This window comes from Erinaceus europaeus, chromosome 14, assembly GCF_950295315.1.
Source record: "Erinaceus europaeus chromosome 14, mEriEur2.1, whole genome shotgun sequence".
Lineage (NCBI taxonomy): Eukaryota > Metazoa > Chordata > Mammalia > Eulipotyphla > Erinaceidae > Erinaceus > Erinaceus europaeus.
The window spans coordinates 29,011,256-29,033,072 of NC_080175.1; the positions used below are offsets into that span (position 1 = coordinate 29,011,256).

At 43.6% G+C, this 21,817-nt stretch overlaps 2 protein-coding genes and 1 non-coding gene across 12 annotated transcripts in view; all 3 read left to right on the top strand.

The window, feature by feature from the left end:
* CWF19L1 (CWF19 like cell cycle control factor 1) overlaps positions 1-11,037 on the top strand; it is a 39,268-nt gene extending 28,231 nt beyond the window's left edge. For all 5 annotated transcript variants that reach the window (XM_007530267.3, XM_060171498.1, XM_060171500.1 and 2 more), the window contains 4 exons: positions 2,523-2,732; positions 4,294-4,413; positions 4,752-4,849; positions 10,600-11,037. In XM_007530267.3, coding sequence (XP_007530329.1) covers positions 2,523-2,732; positions 4,294-4,413; positions 4,752-4,849; positions 10,600-10,744 — 573 coding nt within the window. In that variant the 3' untranslated portion in view covers positions 10,745-11,037. The remainder of the gene's footprint in view (positions 1-2,522; positions 2,733-4,293; positions 4,414-4,751; positions 4,850-10,599) is intronic.
* On the top strand, positions 3,957-4,111 carry LOC132532929 (small nucleolar RNA SNORA12). Its single transcript, XR_009544841.1, has one exon. It is a non-coding gene; the product is annotated as a small nucleolar RNA SNORA12 (small nucleolar RNA).
* Positions 11,038-20,785: 9,748 nt separating the features above from the next.
* CHUK (component of inhibitor of nuclear factor kappa B kinase complex) overlaps positions 20,786-21,817 on the top strand; it is a 45,090-nt gene continuing 44,058 nt past the window's right edge. For 4 of the 6 annotated variants that reach the window (XM_016191362.2, XM_060171488.1, XM_060171489.1 and 1 more), the window contains exon 1: positions 20,803-20,983. In XM_016191362.2, coding sequence (XP_016046848.1) covers positions 20,879-20,983 — 105 coding nt within the window. In that variant the 5' untranslated portion in view covers positions 20,803-20,878. Of the gene's footprint in view, positions 20,984-21,817 lie in introns of all 6 variants that reach the window. The other 2 variants (XM_007530266.3, XM_060171487.1) reach the window with 2 other exon arrangements.

Genomic DNA, 21,817 nt, shown 5'->3' on the forward strand with positions numbered 1-21,817 from the left:
TGTGGTCAAATAGTATTCCACTATATCAATATCCCACATTTTGTCTACATCAGTTGATGGATGTTGAGTCCATTTTATTGCTATTAGGAAAATGCTGCTATGAGCATTTGCTTTTTTGTTTTTAAATATTTTATTTATTTATTTTCCCTTTTATTGCCCTTGTTGTTTTATTGTTGTAGTTATTATTATTGTTGTTACTGCTGTCATCATTGTTAGATAGGACAGAGAGAAATGGAGAGAGGAGGGGAAGACAGAGAGGGAGAGAGAAAGACACCTGCAGATCTGCTTCACCACCTGTGAAGCTACTCCCCTGCAGGTGGAGAGCCAGGGGCTTGAACCGGGATCCTTACACCAGTCCTTGTGCTTCGTGCCATGTTCACTCAACCCGCTGCGCTACCACCCGACTCTCCTGCAATCAGCATTTGTATGCAAAGCGCAAGGACAGGCTTAAGGATCAACTTATTTATTTATAAATAAATAAGTTGAAGTCAGGCAGTGGTGCATCAGATTAAGCACTCACACTATAGTGGGCAAGGACCCAGGTTCAAGCCCCTGGCTCCCACCTGCAGAAGGAAAGCTTCACAAGCAGTGACGCAGGGGCTACAGGTGTCTCTGTCTCTCTCCCTACCTTTCCCTTCCTCTCAATTTCTGGCTGTCTCTATCCAGTAATAAATAGTAATAAATAATCTCTTTTACTATTTATTGATTCTCTTTTTGTTGCCCTTGTTGATATTGTTGTAGTTATTGTTGTCGTTGTTGGATAGGACAGAGAAATGGAGAGAGTGCCACCTGCACTTAACCTGCTGCACTACCGCCCAACTCCCAATAAAAAATATTTTTAAAAAATAGTCTTAGAAACAGTTTGACGACTGCTTCTGTTTTATTTTTTTCAAGTTTATGTGTTTCATTTCTCTAAATTCCATGTATGAGCAAAACCACCTCTTATTTCACTAATTCAGCCTAGACTTTGAACCTACCACACAGCATACTCTGGATCAGTTTTCTAATACTTTCATTTGTCTAATTGATAATCATTGACTTTTTCTACTCACTCAAAGGACTTTCCTTTCAAAGTTCACTGAGTGATAGAGCAACCAATCTTGCTATTATTTTTTAACATTTATTTACTTATTATTTATTTATTTATTTGAATGACTATTGTGTTGTCTCCCCAGCCTAGGCAGAAGCAGTTTTAGTTGTCGTTTAACTGTTGGCACTCATTGTTAAAAACTATATATTTTTCGGGAGTTGGACAGTAGCGCAGCAGGTTAAGCGCAGGTGGTGCAAAGCGCAGGGACCGTCATAAGGATCCCGGTTTGAGCCCCTGGCTCCCCACCTGCAGGGGAGTCACATCACAGGCAGTGAAGCAGGTCTTCAGGTGTCTCTTTCTCTCCCCCTCTCTGTCTTGCCCTCCTCTCTCCATTTCCCTCTTTCCTATCCAACAACGATGATATCAACTACAACAATAAAACAAAAAGGGCAATAAAAGGGAATAAATAAATAAATATTTAAGAAAAGAAAACTTACGTTTCCTCTTTGGATGTATGAGTTTGAGGTTTTTCCTTTCTTCCACTTCTTATATTTTATGTTTGCTCTCATTTGGTAGAGGTTAGTCTGGAGCTGGGCGGTGGTACACCTGGCTGAGTACACACAATGCAGAATGAAAGGACCAGGTTCAAGCCCCAGGTCCCCACCTGTAGGAGAGAAAGCTTGACAAGTGGGGAAGTCGGGCTGCAGGTGTCTCTCCCCCTCTCAACTTCTCTCTGTCTCTATCCAATAATAAATAATGGAAAAAGAGTGTAGTCTGCAATCTAAAGCTGTAGGCATATAAAATTCGAATCACATCATTTTATACCCCCCCCCCTTTTTGTGGGCCCAGGGAGTGTATGTGCAGGTGGATGGTGCTAATGGTTGCTGTTATAGGAAAACTGCCATTTTGTATCTTTCTGTGTTTGAAGACCACAACTGAAAAATTGTTTTCAAGTTTGGGACCTGAGAGGGGAAACCCAGGGTTTGTTGTAAGTCATCTTTGTTTTTGTTGGGTCGCCTTTAGCACTGGGGGATTTAAAGCCAGAAACTTACATCCAGTTCACTTGGTACTTATCTCTTTTTTAAAAATATTATCTTTATTTATTGGATAGACACAGCCAGCAATCAAGAGGGAAGGGAGTGATAGAGATGGAGAGAGACAGAGAGACACTGCAGCCCTGCTTCACCACTCACAAAGCTTTCCTCTTGCAGGTGGGGACCAGGGGCTCGAACCCCAGTCCTTGTGCATTGTAACGTGCGCTAAACCAGGTGCACTACCACCCGGCCCCCACTTGGTACTTACCTAATCTCAGTCTTCAGTGGGTACTTGAAAACAGTTATAACCTCTAAAATCAGATTTTTTTTTTTTTTGTAATTCTGAAGTTGTTGATAGTGTCATAAGCACTTTTTCCATGCCCTCACTTTTAGTATTGGTGTGTTCCTTGAAGAATCATTTCCAGTATTGATGTCACAGTTCTGTGTCTCCTCTTCAGTGCTACCTTGCTCTGGCCAAAGGAGGCTTATGTGATGACCATGTCCTCATCCTACCCATTGGACACTACCAGTCAGTGGTAGAGCTTTCAGCAGAGGTAGTGGAAGAGGTGGAGAAGTATAAGACTACACTTAAGCGGTTCTTCAGGAGTCGAGGAAAGCGGTGCATTCTATTTGAGAGAAATTATAAGAGTCAACACCTCCAGTTACAGGTAATCCCTACCCAGGAACTTGAAAGAAACTCCACAAGGATCTGACTTGATAATTTTCAATAAAATTCAATAAAATAAAAAAGTGCTGGGAGTTGGGAGGTAGCGCAGTGGGTTAAGCGCACGTGGCGCAAAGCGCAAGGACCGGCACAAGGATCCCGGTTCGAGCCCCCGGCTCCCCACCTGCAGGGGAGTCGCTTCACAGGCGGTAAAGCAGGTCTGCAGGTGTCTGTCTTTCTCCCCCGTTTTCTGTCTTCCCCATCTCTCTCCATTTCTCTCTGTCCTATCTAACAACGACGACATCAATAACAACAACTACAACAACAATAAAAAGACAACAAGGGCAACAAAAGGGAAAATAAATAAATTAAATAAAAAATAAAAATAAAAAAGTGCTTATGACCCTATCAACAGAAAATGTTGTAATTAAATATATGAATATTTAATTAAATATATGAATATTTCATTCTAATTCAAAGTTACATTTTAAGTTTTTAATGAATTCATTTATTATTGAGTGAGAACTGAGCATTATATACAGTGTCAGAACTGGAACCTAAGGCCTTATATATGCAAGGCATGAGGTCTATCTGCTGAACCAATTCCCTAGCCCCACAATTTTTTTTTTTTTTTTTTGCCTCCAGAGTTATCGATGGGGCTTGGTGCCTACACTACAAATCCATCACTCCTGGAGACCATTTTTCCCATTTTGTTCCCCTTGTTGTTATTGTTGCCATTGCTGCTTGTTGTTGCATAGGACAGAGAAATCGAGAGAGGAGGGAAAGACAGAGAAGGGGAGAGATAGACACCTGCAGACCTGCTTCACCGCCTGTGACGCAAACCCCCTGCAGATGTGGAGCTGGGGGCTCAAACCGGGATCCTTACTCAGTTCCTTGGGCTTCTCACCATGTGTGCTTAACTCACTGACCCTGCCCTACAATTTTTTTTATACTATAACATTTAATACTAACTTTAATGTATTTACATAATGTTCTTTTAAAAGATTAGAGAGTTTCTGATTAGAGATTTTTCCAGAGTTTTCAGAAGGAAGTACATGGACACTGTACATGAACAGCACAGGCAGTAAATGCCTTGTTTTAGAAAGGACTGAATAGAGAGTTAAAGAAGAAGAGGCCAAGAAAGGGTTTGGGCCTTGATAGAGTTTGTGAGACAGTGGGTAATCTTGTGGAATCTTCGTGCGAGAGGACATTTGAATAATCTGTTTATAGTGGTGGTAGTCCTCCTCCTGGCACATTTGTTAAGTTTTCAAATGGGCTTGACTCTACCACATACATTACTTAGGAGCTGGCAAAGGCTTGATGACAAAGAGACCTCTCATCTCTCTCTTGCCTTCCCCTTGTCAGATATTGGCTCCTACAGAGTATCTCATAAGTTTAAGTCCTTACAGACAGGCTGACACAAGCCTGTTTCGAGTGAGGAGAATCTATGCTGAGGGGTGTTTCTCTGCCCCTATGATGGATTTCTACTTCTCAAGAGAATGTGCAGGAGGCATACCTTCTCAGGATGTTCACAGAAAATTTCTCCCATATCTCCCCCCCTCCAGGTCATTCCTGTGCCACTTGGTCATTGCACTACTGGTGACATTAAAGATGCCTTCATTACCCAGGCACAGGAGCAACAGATAGAGTTATTGGAAATCCCAGAGCTCTCTGACATCAAGCAGGTGAAACAGGAAGGGGGGGGAGGTGGTGTTCAGAGAACAATAAATAATAATAATAGCACTTTACTAAGATGAGCAAGACATTTTCTAAGGTAGGAACTTAGAAGGATGGATGATAATGATTTATAGTTGTTTTGGTACTACTGAGAGACTCTTTACAATATCTGTCAGTTTGGTTTTTTTAAACTCTAGTTTTAGGAAGTGACTTGGGGTTTATAGCCACTCATATCCTTTATCTTGCTTTTCTGGACTCAGTTCTTCAGCAAATTAAACCAGATAAGCTAGAATTTTAGATTTTTAAAAAACTATTATGAATCCTCATATAATTCTGTTTACTTTAGATTGCACAACCAGGAACAGCATATTTTTATGTTGAGCTCGATACAGGAGAGAAGCTTTTCCACAGAATTAAAAAAAATTTTCCTTTGCAGTTTGGAAGGTTAGTAAAACTTATTATTATTATTATTATTATAGTGTATTTTTACTAGATTTACTATAAGCAACATAGTGGGTTGCAAAGATATTTGAGTGAAAAATCAAATTGTTTTTTAAAATATATATATTTATTTAGTTATTCCCTTTTGTTGCCCTTGTTTTATTGTTGTAGTTATTATTATTGCTGTTATTGATGTAGTTGTGTTGGATAGGACAGAGAGAAATGGAGAAAAGAGGGGAAGACGGGGAGAGAAAGATAGACAGCTGCAGACCTGCTTCACCGCCTATGAAGTGACTCCCCTGCAGGTGGAGAACTGAGGGCTTGAACCTGGATCCTTATGCCCGTCCTTGTGCTTTGTACCACATGTGTTGAACCCACTGCGCTGCCGCCCAAGTCCCAAGAAATAGTTCTTATCCTAAGGAAATAATAATGTTAAAGCAAGTCATATATTTACATATATGACAGTAATGTAATGCAGAATGGGAAATGTACTATTACAAAGTTTTGTACTTTAGAGAAGGGAGAATTTGTCTTTGCTTGTTGAAAGGCTTTAGAAAGGGTTCGAACTGAACCACAATTTTAAGGCAGTACAAAGTAAACAAGGCATGTGCATTCTCGCCTGTGGGAATAAAGTGCTGTCATTAATAGAGCATGTTCTCTGTGCAAGAATCTATGCCAAGAACTATATATGTGTTGTCTCATTTCATCTGCACACTCTGTAGGGTAGCAACTGTCGCCTCCATTTATCAGCGTGGAGGTGAGATGCTAGACCTGGACCCAGTAGAACTTGCTACAACGATGGAGATACACTTTGTTGTCCTATACAGGAACTACTAGCCACATGTTTTTACTTAGCATGTGATATGTGACTAATGCCATGAAGGAACTGAATTTTTAGTTTCATTAACAAGGATTAAAATTTAAATAGGGGAATTGGGCAGTAGCACAGCAGGTTAAGTGCAGGTGGCGCAAAGCACAAGGACCGGTGTAAGGATCCAGGTTAGAGCCCCCAGCTCCCCACCTGCAGGGGATTCGCTTCACAGGTGGTGAAGCAGGTCTTCAAGTGTCTGTCTTTCTCTCCCCCTCTCTGTCTTCCCCTCCTCTCTCCGTTTCTCTCTGTCCTATCCAACCCAACAACAATGACATCAATAACAACAATAATAACTACAACAATAAAACAACAAGGGCAACAAAAGGGAAAATAAATTAATTTAAAACAAATTTAAATAGCTAGATGTTGCTCCTGTAGTAGGAGACATGACTCAAGATAACTCAAGTTTTTCCATACTCCATAGTGATAGTTTTAAAACTCAGGCCTGCTGGGCTGACCCCAAAAGCATGAGACTCCAATTTCCTTATCTTGTAGTGTCTTAAAGGCCTAGATGTGGTTTCATTCTACTTGTATCAGAAAGACTGAAAAACCATAGGGGGTGTACTATAAATTGGGCAAAGAAATATGGTCCAAGAGGTGGCACAGTGGATAAAGCATAGGACTTTCAAGTATAAGGTTCCATATTCAATCCCCAGCGGCACATGTATTAGTGATGCTTTGGTTCTCTTTTTCTCTCCTCCTTTCTTATTAATATGTAAATTAAAAAAGAAAGAAAGGCAAAGAATGCAGAGTGGAAGTTGCTGGCAAGAGAGATAAAATATGGAGGGAATAGGAGATGTACATATATTACACCCTAGGTCCTGGTGCATGATGGTGGAGGAGGACCTAGGCTGAGGGTGAGAATGTTTTGCAAAAAAAATGAAGTTTTTTTTTTTTTTAGGTTTTATTTATTTATTCCCTTCTGTTGCCCTTGTTGTTTTATTGTTGTAGTTATTATTGATGTCATTGTTGTTGGATAGGACAGAGAGAAATGGAGAGAGGAGGGGAAGACAGAGGGGGAGAGAAAGATAGACACCTGCAGACCTGCTTCACCACTTGTGAAGTGACTCCCCTGCCGGTGGGGAGCCGGGGGCTTAAACCCAGATCCTTATGCTGGTCCTTGCGCTTTGCACCACGTGCGCTTAACCAGCTGCGCTACCGCCCAGCTCCCAAAACTGAGAAATTTTAACACATTCCAACAACTGTATTTACTATAAATCATTAATCTCCCCTCAAAAAAGACTTTAAAAATGTGCGTAACAAATGATCTGACGCTGGTGTCTTAATTTGTAGCTGTTTTCTGGAGTTCGAGCTAAACTTTCTGGCATCCTTCTACCCTTCTTGGAATAATTTAGAAAGGCAAGAATTAGTTACTACCATTGGATAGTTCTGTTAAATATAGTTATCTACATCTTTAAAAAGGTAATTGATGAGTAGGGGTAGATAGCATAATGGTTATGCAAAGAGACTCTCATGCCTAGGGCTCCAAAGTCCCAGGTTCAATCCCTCTACCACCAAAAGCCAGAGCTGAGTGGTGCTCTGACAAAGAAAAAAAACGGTGGTGCACCTGGTTGAGTGCACATGTTACAGTGCGCAAGGACCCAGGTCCAAGCCCCTGGCCCCCACCTGTAGGGGCAAAGCTTCATGAGTAGTGAAGTAGGGTTGCCGGTATCTCTCTGTCTCTCTCCTTCTCTATCTCCCCTTTGCCTCTCAGTTTCTGGCTGTCTCTATTCCAATAAATAAGTAAAGCTAATAAAAATGTTATTAAAAAAAAGGCTGGGGGAGTCGGGCGGTAGCGCAGCGGGCTAAGTACACATGGCGCAAAGCGCAAGGACCGGCCTAGGGATCCCGGTTCGATCCCCCAGCTCCCCACCTGCAGGGGAGTCGCTTCACAGGCGGTGAAGCAGGTCTGCAGGTGTCTGTCTTTCTCTCCTCCTCCTTTCTCCATTTCTCTCTGTCCTATCCAACCACGACGACATCAATAACTACAACAAGAAAACAACAAGGGCAACAAAAGGGAATAAATAAATAAATAAATAAATAAATAACTGGTACCAAGTGGTGGTGCACCTGGTTGAGCGCACATGTTACAGTGCTCAAGGACCCAGGTTCCAGGCCCCAGTCCCCACCTGCAGAGGTAAAGCTTTGCAAGAGGTGAGGCAGTGCTGCAGGTGTCTCTTCTCTCTCCTCAGCTCTGTCTCCCCTACCCTCTCTATTTCTAGCTGTCTCCAATAAATAAATATAATTTTTTAAAAAAAGCAAGAAAAAACAAACAAAAAGCAATAGCTTCTTCTAAAAAAATAAGAATTGATCAAAAAAGATAACTGAGAAATGACAAGTTTGTTAGGAGCTTCAAATGTCTGACTTTGTGTTCTTGTTATCATAGAGACACTGATTAATATGTACATGATTATAGATATATACAGGCACATACGCCCACAAAAGCAAGGTTCTGTGATTTTTTTTTAATATTTTTTATTTATTATTTATTCCCTTTTGTTGCCCTCGTTGTTTTATTGTTGTAGTTATGATTGATGTCGTTGTTGTTGGATAGGACAGAGAGAAATTGAGAGAGGAGGGGAAGACACAGAGGAGGAGAGAAAGACACCTGCAGACCTGCTTCACCGCTTGTGAAGCGATTCCCCTGCAGGTGGGGAGCCGGGGGCTCGAACCGGGATCCTTCAGCCGGTCCTTGTGCTTGGCACCACCTGCGCCCAACCCACTGCACTACCGCGGACTCCCTGGTTCTGTGATTTTTATGATTGTTCATGATTGTTATATTTTCTACATTGAATATGTTTTAAAATACTTATAGTTACATAGCATTTTGTCACTTGCAAGAGACTTAAAATAACTTTTTTTCTTTTTCTACAAAAAAAGATGGTTCTGTCTTCATTTTACAGGTGAAGAAGAGCTCAGAGTTTGTCAAGGGAACTGGAACTTGAATTCAAGTCTTTTTCTTTTAGGAGACTTATGTGAGGGGCCAGACCATGGCACACCTGGTAGAGCACATATTTCACTATATGCAAGGACCTGGGTTCAAGTGCTGCAGGTGTCTCTCTTTCTCTGGCCCTCTCAATTTATTTGTCTAAAAAAAAAAAAAAAACTGGGAGACTGGGGGTGTTTGATTCATCATACAGACACCAAGTCCCAATAGCCCTGGTGGCAATGAGAGACAGAGATTTATGTGATCTATAGTCAACTCTTCTCTGCATTATAATTGTAAAGTAGAAAATGAACCAAAGACATGTACATAGACTTGTTCCTAATACAGTATAACAGACGAAAAATAAAATATAAAATAATGACAATTAGAAAGTAGCCTGTGGGGATTCAGGCGGTAGTGCAGCAGGTTACGTGCGTGTGGCACAAAGCGCACTGACTAGCATAAGGATCCCTGTTCAAGCCTCCGGCTCCCCACCTGCAGGGGAGTCGCTTCATAGGCAGTGAAGCAGGTCTGCAGGTGTCTATCTTCCTCTCCCCCTTTCTGTCTTCTCCTCCTTTCTCCATTTCTCTCTGTCCTATCCAGCAACGACTACAAGAATGAAACAAGGGCAACCAAAGGGAAAATAAACAAACAATGTTAAAAAAGAAAGAAAGTAGCCTGTGTGTGTGCACACACGCCGCAGAAAGAAAGTAGCCTGTGTGTGCACACACACGCGCGCGTGTGGCGTGGGGACACGAGCAAGTTAGTTCTGTGAGAGAAGCTGTGTGAGAGAAGCTTCTGTGAGAGAGCTTCTGCTGTGTGCCTATATAGTCCTGAGTCCTTAAAAGGAGATTCAAAGAAGTTTCTAGTTAGACTGAATATGGTACTAGATACCTGGCTATACCATGACCTCAGCAGACTTAAGGACTAGTAGAGATGAAAAACTAAACATTAGGATGTAGTCACAAAACCACACTTTGTGTTGTCACTATACCTATAAAAAAAAAAAACTTTAAAGGTAAGGCACCGGGTGGTGGCGCACCTGGTTGGGTGCACATGTTACAATGCACAAGGACCCAGGTTCTAGTCCCTGGTCCCCACCTGCAGGGGGAAAGCTTCACGAGTAGTGAAGCAGTGCTACAGGTGTCTCTCTGTCTCTCTTCCTCTCTATCCCCCCCCCTTCCCTCTTGACTTCTGGCTGTCTCTATCCAATAAATAAATAAAGATAATAAAAAAATTAAAAAAAAAACCTTTAAAGGTTCAGTCCCCTGGCCCCCACCTGTAGCGGGGAAACTTCACAAGCAGTGAAGCAGGACTGTAGGTATCTCTCTGTGTGTCTCCCCTTCTCTCTTGATTTCTTTATCTTTATCCAATAAATAAATAAATGATTTAAAAATGTTGTAAACAGTTTTATTTATGATAGAGGGAATCAGAGTATCACTCTGATACATGTGCTGGCAGAAATTGAGTTTGGGACCTCATGCTTGAGAGCCAGTCCCAAGACATCACCCACTGTGTCACCTCCTGGGCCACCCTATTTAAAAAAACAATCTCAATTTGCATTTCACAGGTGAGTAAGTCAAGACCAAGATCAAGGCCCAGAGATGAAATAATCTAATCAAGTCACAGACAGCAAGTGGTAGAGCTGGGAGTGCATTCCAGTCTCTAGACTTTCTGACACCAGATAGACCTGCCCTATTTCTACTTGGCTTCTCTGAGTATCAGCAATATATAATAATTTCAGTATTTTCTAAGGTGATTGAAAAGTTTATGAAAGAGTAGGTCACTTAAAATAGGCATGGTTTTAGTAGATAGAAAAGGCAGTCAAAAGGAAAATGATAGGAGCAAAGTCAGAATTTGTATGCTTTGTTGCTGAGGAGAGGGCTGTGCCTGAAGAGGAGGAGGGAGTTTTGGGTTGATATTATCCATTTTGACTTATTTGTGCTCTTCCTCTAGGGAGGTCCTGGCTAGTGAAGGCATCCTGAATATTCCTGACAAGTCGGACTGGAGGCAGTGTCAGATCAGCAAGGAAGAGGAGGAAACTCTAGCTCTCCGCTTCCGAAAAGATTTTGAGCCCTTTGACTTTACTCTGGATGACTAAGCAAAGTGAAAGCACTTTATGCATTTCATAGGAAGCAGCAGCAGTCTGGGGTTAGTGAGTGAGTGAGTGTGTGTAACTTCAGTCTCCTGTGGGGACTATTTCCCTGCCTCTTTTTGGTACATTCCTGTGGAACCTGCCTGTAACAAGAGGCCCGAGATTGAATATATTGTAGAAAGCATCACACTCTAGGATCAGAAATTCTTTGTTAAAAGCATGTCTATCAGCCCCAAGTACTGCTTATCTTTGTCAACATTTTCAGGAACATTTAATCAAATAAAAAATTTTCCATAGTTGGGAAGTGTTTTATATTCATATTACCTATAATCATTGAAATTAAGTTGTATATGTATGATATACATAGCAATTATTTCAGGTAGCTTCTGCCTGAGCAAGCCAAGGTGGAGAAGAGACCCAACATAATTATCATTTACTCTTATAAGCAGCTTAAGCCATCATCATATTGATATAAAAAAGCTCATTCAGCAAACACCTGACTTCTTTGTGAAAAACATTTTTCTGGGCTCTGGGAGTATAGCAGTGTCTTGACATGACCTCTGTTCCAGAATGTGTTTTGTAAAGAGAAGGACCAGATTTATGAGGTGACGAGTTCTGCTTCAGATATATTGATCTTTAGTGTGCCACTGAATAATTCTAAATCAAGGAACAGGGTAGGTGTCACAGGGGAAATGATGAGAATGGTTGAAAATAGGTGAATACAATCCCAAAATGAAGTCCTAATGTGAAAAATACCAGTATTTGGGAGTCAGGCTGTAGCGCAGTGGGTTAAGCGCAGGTGGCGCAAAGTGCAAGGACCAGAGTAAGGATCCCGGTTCGAGCCCCCGGCTCCCCACCTGCAGGGGAGTCGCTTCTCAGGCGGCGAAGCAGGTCTGCAGGTATCTATCTTTCTCTCCCCCTCTCTGTCTTCCCCTCCTCTCTCCATTTCTCTCTGTCCTATCCAATAACGATGACAACAATAATAATAACTACAACAATAAAACAACAAGGGCAACAAAAGGGAATAAATAAATATAAAAAAAATTTTTTAATTAAAAAAAAGAAAAATACCAGTATTTAAGGGATGCTTTTAAATAGAGTGGTTCAATAAGTACATGGAAAAAAAGCAGAGAGACTTATCTCTTGAAAGCCAGAGATAAGTTTTTATATAAGATTGCTCTTATATATTGGCCAGTTAAGTACTGCACGCTAACCAACTGTGCCACTGGAGCCCCGTTACTGTTTTCTATATGAAATAACTTGAAACATACAGTAACTTTTAAAAAAAATTTATCTATTTTCCCTTTTGCCCTTGTTTTTATTGTTGTTGTAGTTATTATTGTTGTCGTCAATTAGGACAGAGAGAAATGGAGAGAGGAAGGGAAGACAGAGAAAGACACCTACAGACCTGCGTCACCATCTGTGAAGTGACTCCCCTGCAGGTGGGGAGCTGGGGGCTCGAACGGGGATCCTTATTCCTGTCCTTGCGCTTTGCGCCATGTGCGCTTAACCCGCTGCATTACCGTCCAACTCCCAATAACTTTTTATATAGTGAAGATTATATAGTCTGAGATCAACCAGCTCAAGATTAAAAAAATAAATAAGCTGGGGCCGGGTGGTCGCACACCTGGTTGAGCGCACATGTTACAGTGCACAAGCACCCAGATTCGAGCCCCGGTCCCCACCTGCAGGGGAAAAGCTATGCAAGTGGTGAAGCAGGGCTGTAGGTGTCTCTTTGTCTCTCCCTTTCTATCTCCCCTTCTCGATTTCTGGCTGTCTCTATCCAATAAGTAAATAAAGTGTCTAAAAAAAAATAAAAAACTGAGGAGGGAAGATCACATAATGATTATGCAAAAAGACTTACGCCTGAGGCTCCAAGGTCCCAGGTTCAATTCCCTGCACCATCATTAGCCAGAGTTGAGCATTGCTCTGTTAAATAAAAAGAGCTATAAAGCTGGATCTGGGAAGTAGCTCCCAAATATGGGAAAGTTGTATAAATATTGTTGACTGTAAGCCATTGATTTGATCTGGGGCCCATATTCAGCTTAGAAATCTATGGAACCTCTACATCCCTGTAGGTCTGAGCAGTCCACCCATGATACCATCTCCCCAGACAATAACTTGGATTCACTTGCATATCAGAGGTCAGGCTCAGGAAAAAAACTAGTATAGTCATGGGCCCTTTGGCATATAACTAAAATAGGCCTATCTAGCTAGCTATCTTCAAAACAGAGACCCCAATTTTTTATCTTCAATATTCCAGCCTTTAGGTTCATGATTAGGCAACAATTTGTATGGCTTTATACGTTAACTTTTTTCAGCCACCAGGTTCCAGATGATACCAGGATGCCAACTGGACCAACCCCATTAATGTGTCCTGGAGCCCCACTTCCCCAGAGCCCTGCCCCACTAGGGAAAGAGAGAAACAGGCTGGGAACATGGATTGACCTGCCAACACCCATGTTCAGCGGAGAAGCAATTACAGAAACCAGACCTTCCACCTTCTGCACCCCATAATGATCCTAGGTCCATACTCCCAGAGGGATAAAGAAAAGGAAAGCTATCAGGGGAGGGGATAGGATATGGGGTTCTGGTGGTGGGAATTGTGTAGAGTTGTACCCCTCTTAACTTATTTTTTTTTATTTCTTTATTGGGGCATTAATGTTTTACATTCAACAGTAAATACAGTAGTTTGTACATGCATAACATTTCCCAGTTTTCCATATAACAATACAACCCCCACTAGGTCCTCTGTCATCCTTCTTGGATGTGTATTCTCCCCACTAACCCACCCCAGAGTCTTTTACTTTGGTGCAATACACCAACTCCAGTTCAGGTTCTACTTGTGTTTTCTTTCCTGATCTTGTTTTTCAACTTCTGCCTGAGAGTGAGTTCATCCTTCTGTTTCTGACTTATTTCACTTAACATGAATTTTTCAAGGTCCATCCAAGATCGGCTGAAAATGGTGAAGTCACCATTTTTTACAGCTGAGTAGTATTCCATTGTGTATATATACCACGGCTTGCTCAGCCACTCATCTGTTGTTGGATACCTGGGTTGCTTCCAGGTTTTGGCTATTACAAATTGCCACCAGCAGTGTAGGAGGGTTCCTTTGACCCTACAACCTCTCCAGCATTTGCTGCTGTTACCTTTTCTGATGTATGACATTCTCACAGGAGTGAAATGGTATCTCATTGTTGTCTTATCCTATGGTTTTTGTCAGTGTTTCCTTTTTATAAATAAAAATAAAAGCAAAAAAAATTAAATAAATAAATAAAATAAAAGCTATACCCCTGAAAATGGCAGTGTTGACTATATAAAGCACACCCATTGCAAGATGGTAGCCCAATTATTGGTATCCAATTCTAGCATTTCCAAGTGAGTGTTCATATTTTTTAAAATAATTATTTATTCCCTTTTGTTGCTCTTGTTTTATTGTTATTAATGTTGTCGTTGTTGGACAGGACAGAGAGAAATGGAGAGAGAAGGGGAAGACAGGGAGAGAAAAATAGACACCTGCAGACCTATGAAGCAACTCCCCTGCAGGTGGGGAGCTGGGGGAGTGTTAAGATTTGGCTTCGGGAGTCGGGCTGTAGTGCAGCGGGTTAAGCACAGGTGGCGCAAAGCACAAGGACCAGCATAAGGATCCCAGTTCGAACCCCGGCTCCCCACCTGCAGGGGAGTCGCTTCACAGGCGGTGAAGCAGGTCTGCAGGTGTCTATCTTTCTCTCCTCCTCTCTGTCTTCCCCTCCTCTCTCCATTTCTCTCTGTCCTATCCAACAGCGACAACAACAATAATAACTACAACAGTAAAACAACAAGGGCAACAAAAGGGAATAAATAAATAAAATAAAATATTAAAAAAATTAAAAAAAAAATTTGGCTTCAAGGGGAGTAGCTTCAAGGCAGTAGCACAGCGGGTTAAGCTTGAAGCAAAGACCAGCTTCAGGATCCCAGTTCAAGCTCCCAGCTCCCCACCTGCATGGGAGTCGCTTCGCAAGCGGTGAAGCAGGTCTGCAGGTGCAGGTGTCTATCTTTCTCTCCCCCTCTCTGTCTTCTCCTCCTCTCTCCATTTCTCTCTGTCCTATATAACAATAACAGCCTCAATAACAATAATAACCACAACAATAAAACAACAAGGGCAACAAAAGGGAATAAATTTTTCTTAAACCAAAAAAAAAAAAAAAGATTTGGCTTCAAGGAGTTTGACGGTAGCACAGCTGGTTAAGTGCACGTGGCGCAAAGCACAAGGACCAGCTCAAGGATCCCAGTTCTAGCCCCCGGCTCCCCACCTGCAGGAGAGTCGCTTCACAAGTGGTGCAGCAGGTCTGCAGGTGTCTATCTTTCTCTCCCCTTCTGTCTTCCCCTCCTCTTTCCATTTCTCTCTGTCCTATCCAACAATGATGATATCAATAACAACAATAATAATTACAACAATAAAACAAGAGCAACAAAAGGGAAAATAAATATTTTTTAAAAAAATATTTGGGTTCAATTGTGGAGGTCAGATACCCCCACAATGCTATCTATACTGAGTACCTAGTAAAGAGGAGGACTTCATATTTTAGAATAGTCCACTACAGCCTGCCGTCTGCTCAGGTCTAAGAATGTGTCTTCTCTTGAATGTACAATTTTCCATCACCTAAAATGTGACACTCCCAACTCTGTGACTACTAAGCACGTATGGGAAACCAGAATTTCTAAAACCACACACTGATGACCTATGACGTAACCTCTTGTCAGGCAGAACTTAACATTCTGGTTGTACTGTTCAGGAATTCTGGTGACAACACATATTTGCTCAGCCAAAAGTCGATGCAGTGCTTTCAAAGAAGCCTGTAATGTTGCTTTGGTGCACATACCACATCTACCTTTAGACATCTCAGCATGCCCTGGCACAACCATTTCTCATCACTTGTTAGTAGTAATCCTAAGCACCAAGTTGACACACTGGGCTGTGCAAATTATGCTTCAAGTGCATATGATCCCAAAGGCTCGAATGACATTCTTTTTTTTTTAATTTAATTTTATTTATTCCCTTTTGTTGCCTTTGTAGTTTTATTGTTGTAGTTATTATTGTTGTTGTCGTCATTGTTGGATAGGACAGAGAGAAATGGAGAGAGGAGGGGAAGACAGAGAAGAGGAGAGAAAGATAGACACCTTCAGACCTGCTTCACCGCCTGTGAAGTGACTCCCCTGCAGGTGGGGAGCCGGGGCTCGAACCGGGATCCTTATGCCGGTCCTTGTGCTTTGCGCCACCTGCGCTTAACCCGCTGCGCTACAGCCCGACTCCCTCGAATGACATTCTTAATGCAACAAATGAATTTCTTGAGAGAATTTGGTTCCTCACTGTATGCTGTTCCTGAAGACATTGACAAAATCTCCCAGTTCCCAGACATGAGTGACCTACTCAAAGCTCCAATGGTGAGATGATTTTCCTTGGTTTATTAATATTTTATTTTATTGTATAGAGACAGGGAAGGGGGAGAGAGAGAGAAAGAGACAGACACCTGCAGCACTGCTTCACCACTCATAAAGTTTTCCCCCTGCAGGTAGGGACCAGGGATTGAGTGTAGGTCCTTACGCACTGTAATGTATGTGTTTAACCAGGTGTGCCACCGCCTGGCCCCTAGCATGATTTTCCTTATGCTAAGGCAGGCTGCCACTTAGAAGGAGCTTCTTGTAGCACCAACAGAAATTTTGAAGCTTACCTCTGCAGCCCTGTGTAACACACCAGAAACGACTTCCACAAAGAAGAGTTGCCATCCTGGGAAGGATAAAGGCTGCTTATCTGCAAACTCCCCAATGTACTTAGAGAAAAATCCCCTAAAGTCAGTAGGAACATTCTTTTCTCCCAGTGCAGATGCCACACCCTTCAGTTTGGGATTATAGGCAAGGGCCTTTAACAAGCAAACAGCTGAGCAGGGAAGATGATTAAGCACTGAGTGGACTATGAAGGCTAATGTATTAGTGGGCCTGTTAGTGCAAGATTCTTTATACTCTTTGGAATTCTGCAATATGTAAACCAGTAAGGGAGTGGCTTTTTCTAGTGCCACCTCACTTTATGGTGTGGTTGAATAGATGAAATCCCTTCCAGGGTTGAAACATATTCTGAAATGTAGACGCATAGAGACAAAGTGAAGTTTAGAAAAGACGAGTAATAAATGTGAATATATATGGGCTGTGGATCAGATGGATAAGGTAAAGAGTTAATTGTATTTAGACATTTTCTTCACATTTGTAAGCTACTCTCTGCCCTGATTCAGCTTCCTAGTCCTATTCTCAACTCTGACACCAACTTCCTAGACAATATTTTTAGTTCCCCTGCATGTTAGCTATCAAGCTGAAGCAAAACTTTAATAAAGTCATGGACCCCATATGAAAATATAAATAGACTTCCTACCTTCTTCCCACCCTAATATCCCTATTCTCATCTGCTCTATTCCTACTTACTGGTTCCTGTTTATTAAACATTATCTTGGGAGTCGGGCATTAGCGCAGCGAATTAAGCACAAGCGGCGCAAAGCGCAAAGGATAAGGATCCTGCCATAAGGATCCCCATTAGAGCCCCCGGCTCCCCACCTGTAGGGGAGTCGCTTCACAAGTGGTGAAGCAGGTCTGCAGGTGTCTACCTCTCCCCCTCTCTGTCTTCCCCTCCCTCTCTCTGTCCTACCCAACAACAATGACATCAATGACAACTACAACAGTAAAACAGCAAGGGCAACAAATGGGAATAAATAAATAAATAAATATATTTTTTAAGAAAACTATCTTACTGCCTTTCAGCTACCAAGTTTCAAATGCTACTATGAGTCTATCGTGACTTCCCTGGGTAGACGACCTCACCAATGCCCAACCCCACTAGGGAAAGATGGAAACAGGTCAGGGGGGTGGGAATGCTCCATTCTCCGAAGGAAGGTTGGACAACATACTCTACCACCCAAGAAAGATGGGTCCTGAAATTAGTGCAGCCTGGAATGTTCCTAGCCGTGACCACAGAATGTGAGCTCAGACCTACAGGGATGCAGAGGCTGCATAGGTTCCTGTGCTGAATATGGGCCCCAGATCAGATCGATGGGGTTTATAGTTAACAGTATTTATTTACTTTCACCATATTTGGGAGCTATTCTTTTCCCTGATCCAGCTTTCTAGTTTTTTTTCCAACTATGACACCATCCCCCAGGACAATACCTTGGGTCCACCTGCATGTTAGCTGTCAGATTCAGGCAAAAACTAGTAAAGCCATGGGTCCCTTGGAATATACTTAAAATAGACCTATTTCCCCAAAACAGAGACCCCCAAATCTTCATCTGCAATATTCTTGCCTTTAGGTTCATGATTAGTCAACAATTCATTTGGCTTTATATCTTTTTTTTTAATCTTTATTTATTGGATAGAAACAGCCAGAAATCAAGAGGGAAGGGGGTGATAGAGAGGGAGAGAGAGACAGAGAGACACCTACAGCCCTGCTTCGCCACTCATGAAGCTTTCCCCTTGCAGGTGGGGACCGGGGGCTCGAACTCGTGTCCTTGCACATTGTACTAAATGCACTCAACCAGGTGCGCCACCACCCGACCCCTTGGCTTTCTATCTTAAACTCTTTTTCAGCCACCAGGTTCCAGATGCTACCATGATGCTGACCTGATTTCCCTGGGCAGACGACCCCACCATGTGTTCTGGAACCCTGCTTCCCCAAGCCCCTGACACACTAGGGAAAGAGAGAGACAGGCTGGGAATATGGATAGACCTGCCGACACCCATATCTGGAGGGAAGTAATTACAGAAGCCAGACCTTCCACCTTCTGCACCCCATAATGATCTTGGGTCTATACTCCCAGAGGGATAAAGAATAGCACTTTCAAGGGGGGAGGAGGGTGGATGGGATAGGGAGTTCTGGTGGTGGGAATTGTGTAAATTAAACCCCTCTTATCCTATGGTCTTGTCAATATTTCCACTTTATAAATAAAATAAAGTCAAATAAAATAAAAACAGGCTGGGGGGATGGATTGACCTGCCAACACCCATATCCAGCAGAGAAGCAATTACAGAAGCCAGAACTCCTACCTTCTGCAACCCAAAAAGAATTTTGGTTCATACTTCAGAGAGGTAAACGATAAACGATAGGAAAGATGACCAAAGGCTCTTCTTCTTCTAGCATTTGCCAACCAAAGGCTCTGAACCCTGGAGACAGAAGACCAAAAAAAAAGGACACTCAGAAGTAGCAATAGGTGGAGGTGTGACTTAGAAAGAGAAGGGGATGCAGTGGGTTAAGTGCACATAGCACAAAGTGCAAGGATGCCGGGGTTTGAGCCCCTAGCTCCCCACCTGCAGGGGATCTCTTCACTAAGTGGGAAGAAGTATCTATCTTTCTTTTTCCCTATCTTCCCTTCCCTCTCAATTTCTTTCTGTCCTATCAAAATAATAGTAACAGTAGTTGAAAAGATGGCCACAGGAGCAGCAGTGGAGTCACAGTGCCAGTACCGAGTTCCAGTGACAACCCTGGAGGAAAAAAGAAACGAAAAAAGAAAGGAAGAGAAGACAGGTTCATAGAAAAAACAGGCAGGGTGTTGGCGCACCTGGTTGGGCGCACAAGTTACAGTGCACAAGGACCCAGGTTTGAGGCCCCAGTCCCCACCTGCAGGGGGAAAGCTTCCCAGTGGTGAAGCAGGGCTACAGGTGTCTCTCTGTCTCTCTCTCCCTCTCTATCACCCCCGTCCCTCTCAATTTCTGGCTGTCTCTATCCAAAAAAATAAAGATTAAAAAAAAAAAAAAAAACGGGGCAAACCATGTTCAAAGGAGAAGCAATTACAGAAGCCAGAACTCCTACCTTCTGCTCCCACAAAACAACCTTGATCCATACTCCCAGTGGGGGAGAAGTGACAGGATGAAGATAAGAGGACTCTGCGCTCCAGCTCCATCATTCAGAGAGAGAGAGAGAAAAGGAGAGGGGCATATGGAGGTAGTTATGTCGTCATGAGTAGCTTGTAGGGGAAGAGAGGATTGGATCAGGAAAAAAAGGGGGGCCAGTTATGTATAAATGTAGACAGTTGTATAGATGATGGTTGGCCCATGTCTACAACTTTAGGGTAAGTATGGTGGATTTCAGTGGGGAGACTGAAGCTTCAGAACTCTGGTGGTGGGAATGATGTGGATTTAAACCGCTGTTGACATGTAATTTTGTAAAATAAAAAAAATTAATAAATAAAAAATAGAAAAAACGGGCAAATATCTATAAATACAGAGGGAATGGGGACACAACTCTGGTGGTGGGATCGGGGTGGAATTATACAAAGACGAGACTGGTTCAGAAAGTGAATGGAAGCCATTGTAAGGGGAGCTGTCCTGAGCATGTAGGGTCTCGGCAGATCATGTTGAAGACCAGAAAATCAGTGAGTGGTTCGGGAGTGGGTGCAGTGGATAAAGCATTGGACTCTGAAGCATGAGGTCCTGAGTTCAACCCCCCATAGCACATGTACCAGAGTGATGCCTAGTTCTCTCTCTCCGCCTATCTTTCTCATCAGTAAATAAATAAATAAAATCTTGGGAGTCGGGCTGTAGCGCAGCGGTTAAGCGCAGGTGGCGCAAAGCACAAGGACCGGCATAAGGGTCTCGGTTCAAGCCCCCGGCTCCCCACCTGCAGGGGAGTCGCTTCACAGGCGGTGAAGCAGGTCTGCAGGTGTCTATCTTTCTCTCCCCTCTCTCTCTGTCTTCCCCTCCTCTCTCCATTTCTCTCTGTCCTATCTAACAACAACAACATCAATAACAATAATAACTACAACAACAACGAAAAACAACAAGGACAACAAAAGAGAAAATAAATAAATAAAATATTAAAAAATAAATAAATAAAATCTTAAAAAAAAAAAAAAAAAAGACCAGAAAATCACAGGCAGTTCTTCTCGTCCAGTAAAATGCCCAGTGAGCCCCAGAAAGGACCTCCCACACCCTGCACGCCCCTCTCCTTCACTGGCTGGGGGAACCTGTGGTGAGCCCAACTTGGGGCGCGGCTTCGGAGGCCACCGAGAGGCTGCTTCCGGAAGTGACGCGCCATCTCGCGAGAAGCAAGTTGCTCGAGCCTCGGCGGCCCGGAACCGGTCTTGGAACAGTGGCGGAGCCGGAGCCCGCCTGCCCTCCCGCCCCATGGAGCGGCCCCCGGGGCTGCGGCCGGGCGCGGGCGGGCCCTGGGAGATGCGGGAGAGGCTGGGCACCGGCGGCTTTGGGAACGTCTGCCTGTACCAGCATCGGGTGAGGCCGGGCGCCCGAGAGAGCGGCGGCGGGTGTTTTGTCGGAGCGTCTGTGGAACAGAAACTGTCAGTGAGCCCGTGGGGCGTGGGCAGGGCCGGCGAGCCCCTCTGTGTGCTTGGGGGCGGGGGCTGCTTGGCAGCCTGGTGGCCGAGTCCGAGGTGGGGCCCGACTCAGGGTGTTCAGGGTGTCAGGTCGTGACAGCGACAGTGCGCTGACAGTGTGTCGGTGCAGGCAGTGTCCGGTGTGTGGAGGACGCGCGCGCAGGTCGGAGGGGAGAGGACGGGGCCGCGGGCCGCGGGGTTTCGTGGCGGGGCCGCAGTCTTGCCTGCACAAGCGGCGGGTGGGCTTTGAGGCTGAACATGCGCTTGGCTTAGGGGACAGTTGAGGAGTCGCTGGTGAAAAGAATCGTGGATTGAGAAGGACAGGAGAGAGCCTGGGGGGGGTGAGGTTTCTTGGTCGTGGACAGAAAGCTTCCATCGGATTCAGGGCTGTTGGATTCAGGAATGGCTGTGGCCCCGCTGGACCGTGAAGTGTGAGCTGTGCTTCTCTGAAGCGGTTCCCCGATGACAGGGCGAGCGAGCCCTTTTCCCGGAAAATGACCGAGATGGCACCCACGCAGCCTCCCGTCTTGCTGTGTGCGGGGAACCATTCTCAGATACGCAGACCCCAACTGGCAGTCCCTGCGGCAGAGTCTGCTTTAGCAACTGTGAAGCGTGCCGTGCCGTGGCTTTGCTGGTGGGTGAACTAAGCCGGTGCGTGGGAAGCTGTGTGCATTACCCCCAGGTGTTTGCTCCTGCTGCTACGCTGTTGCTGTTATCAGCATTTTATTTTTTT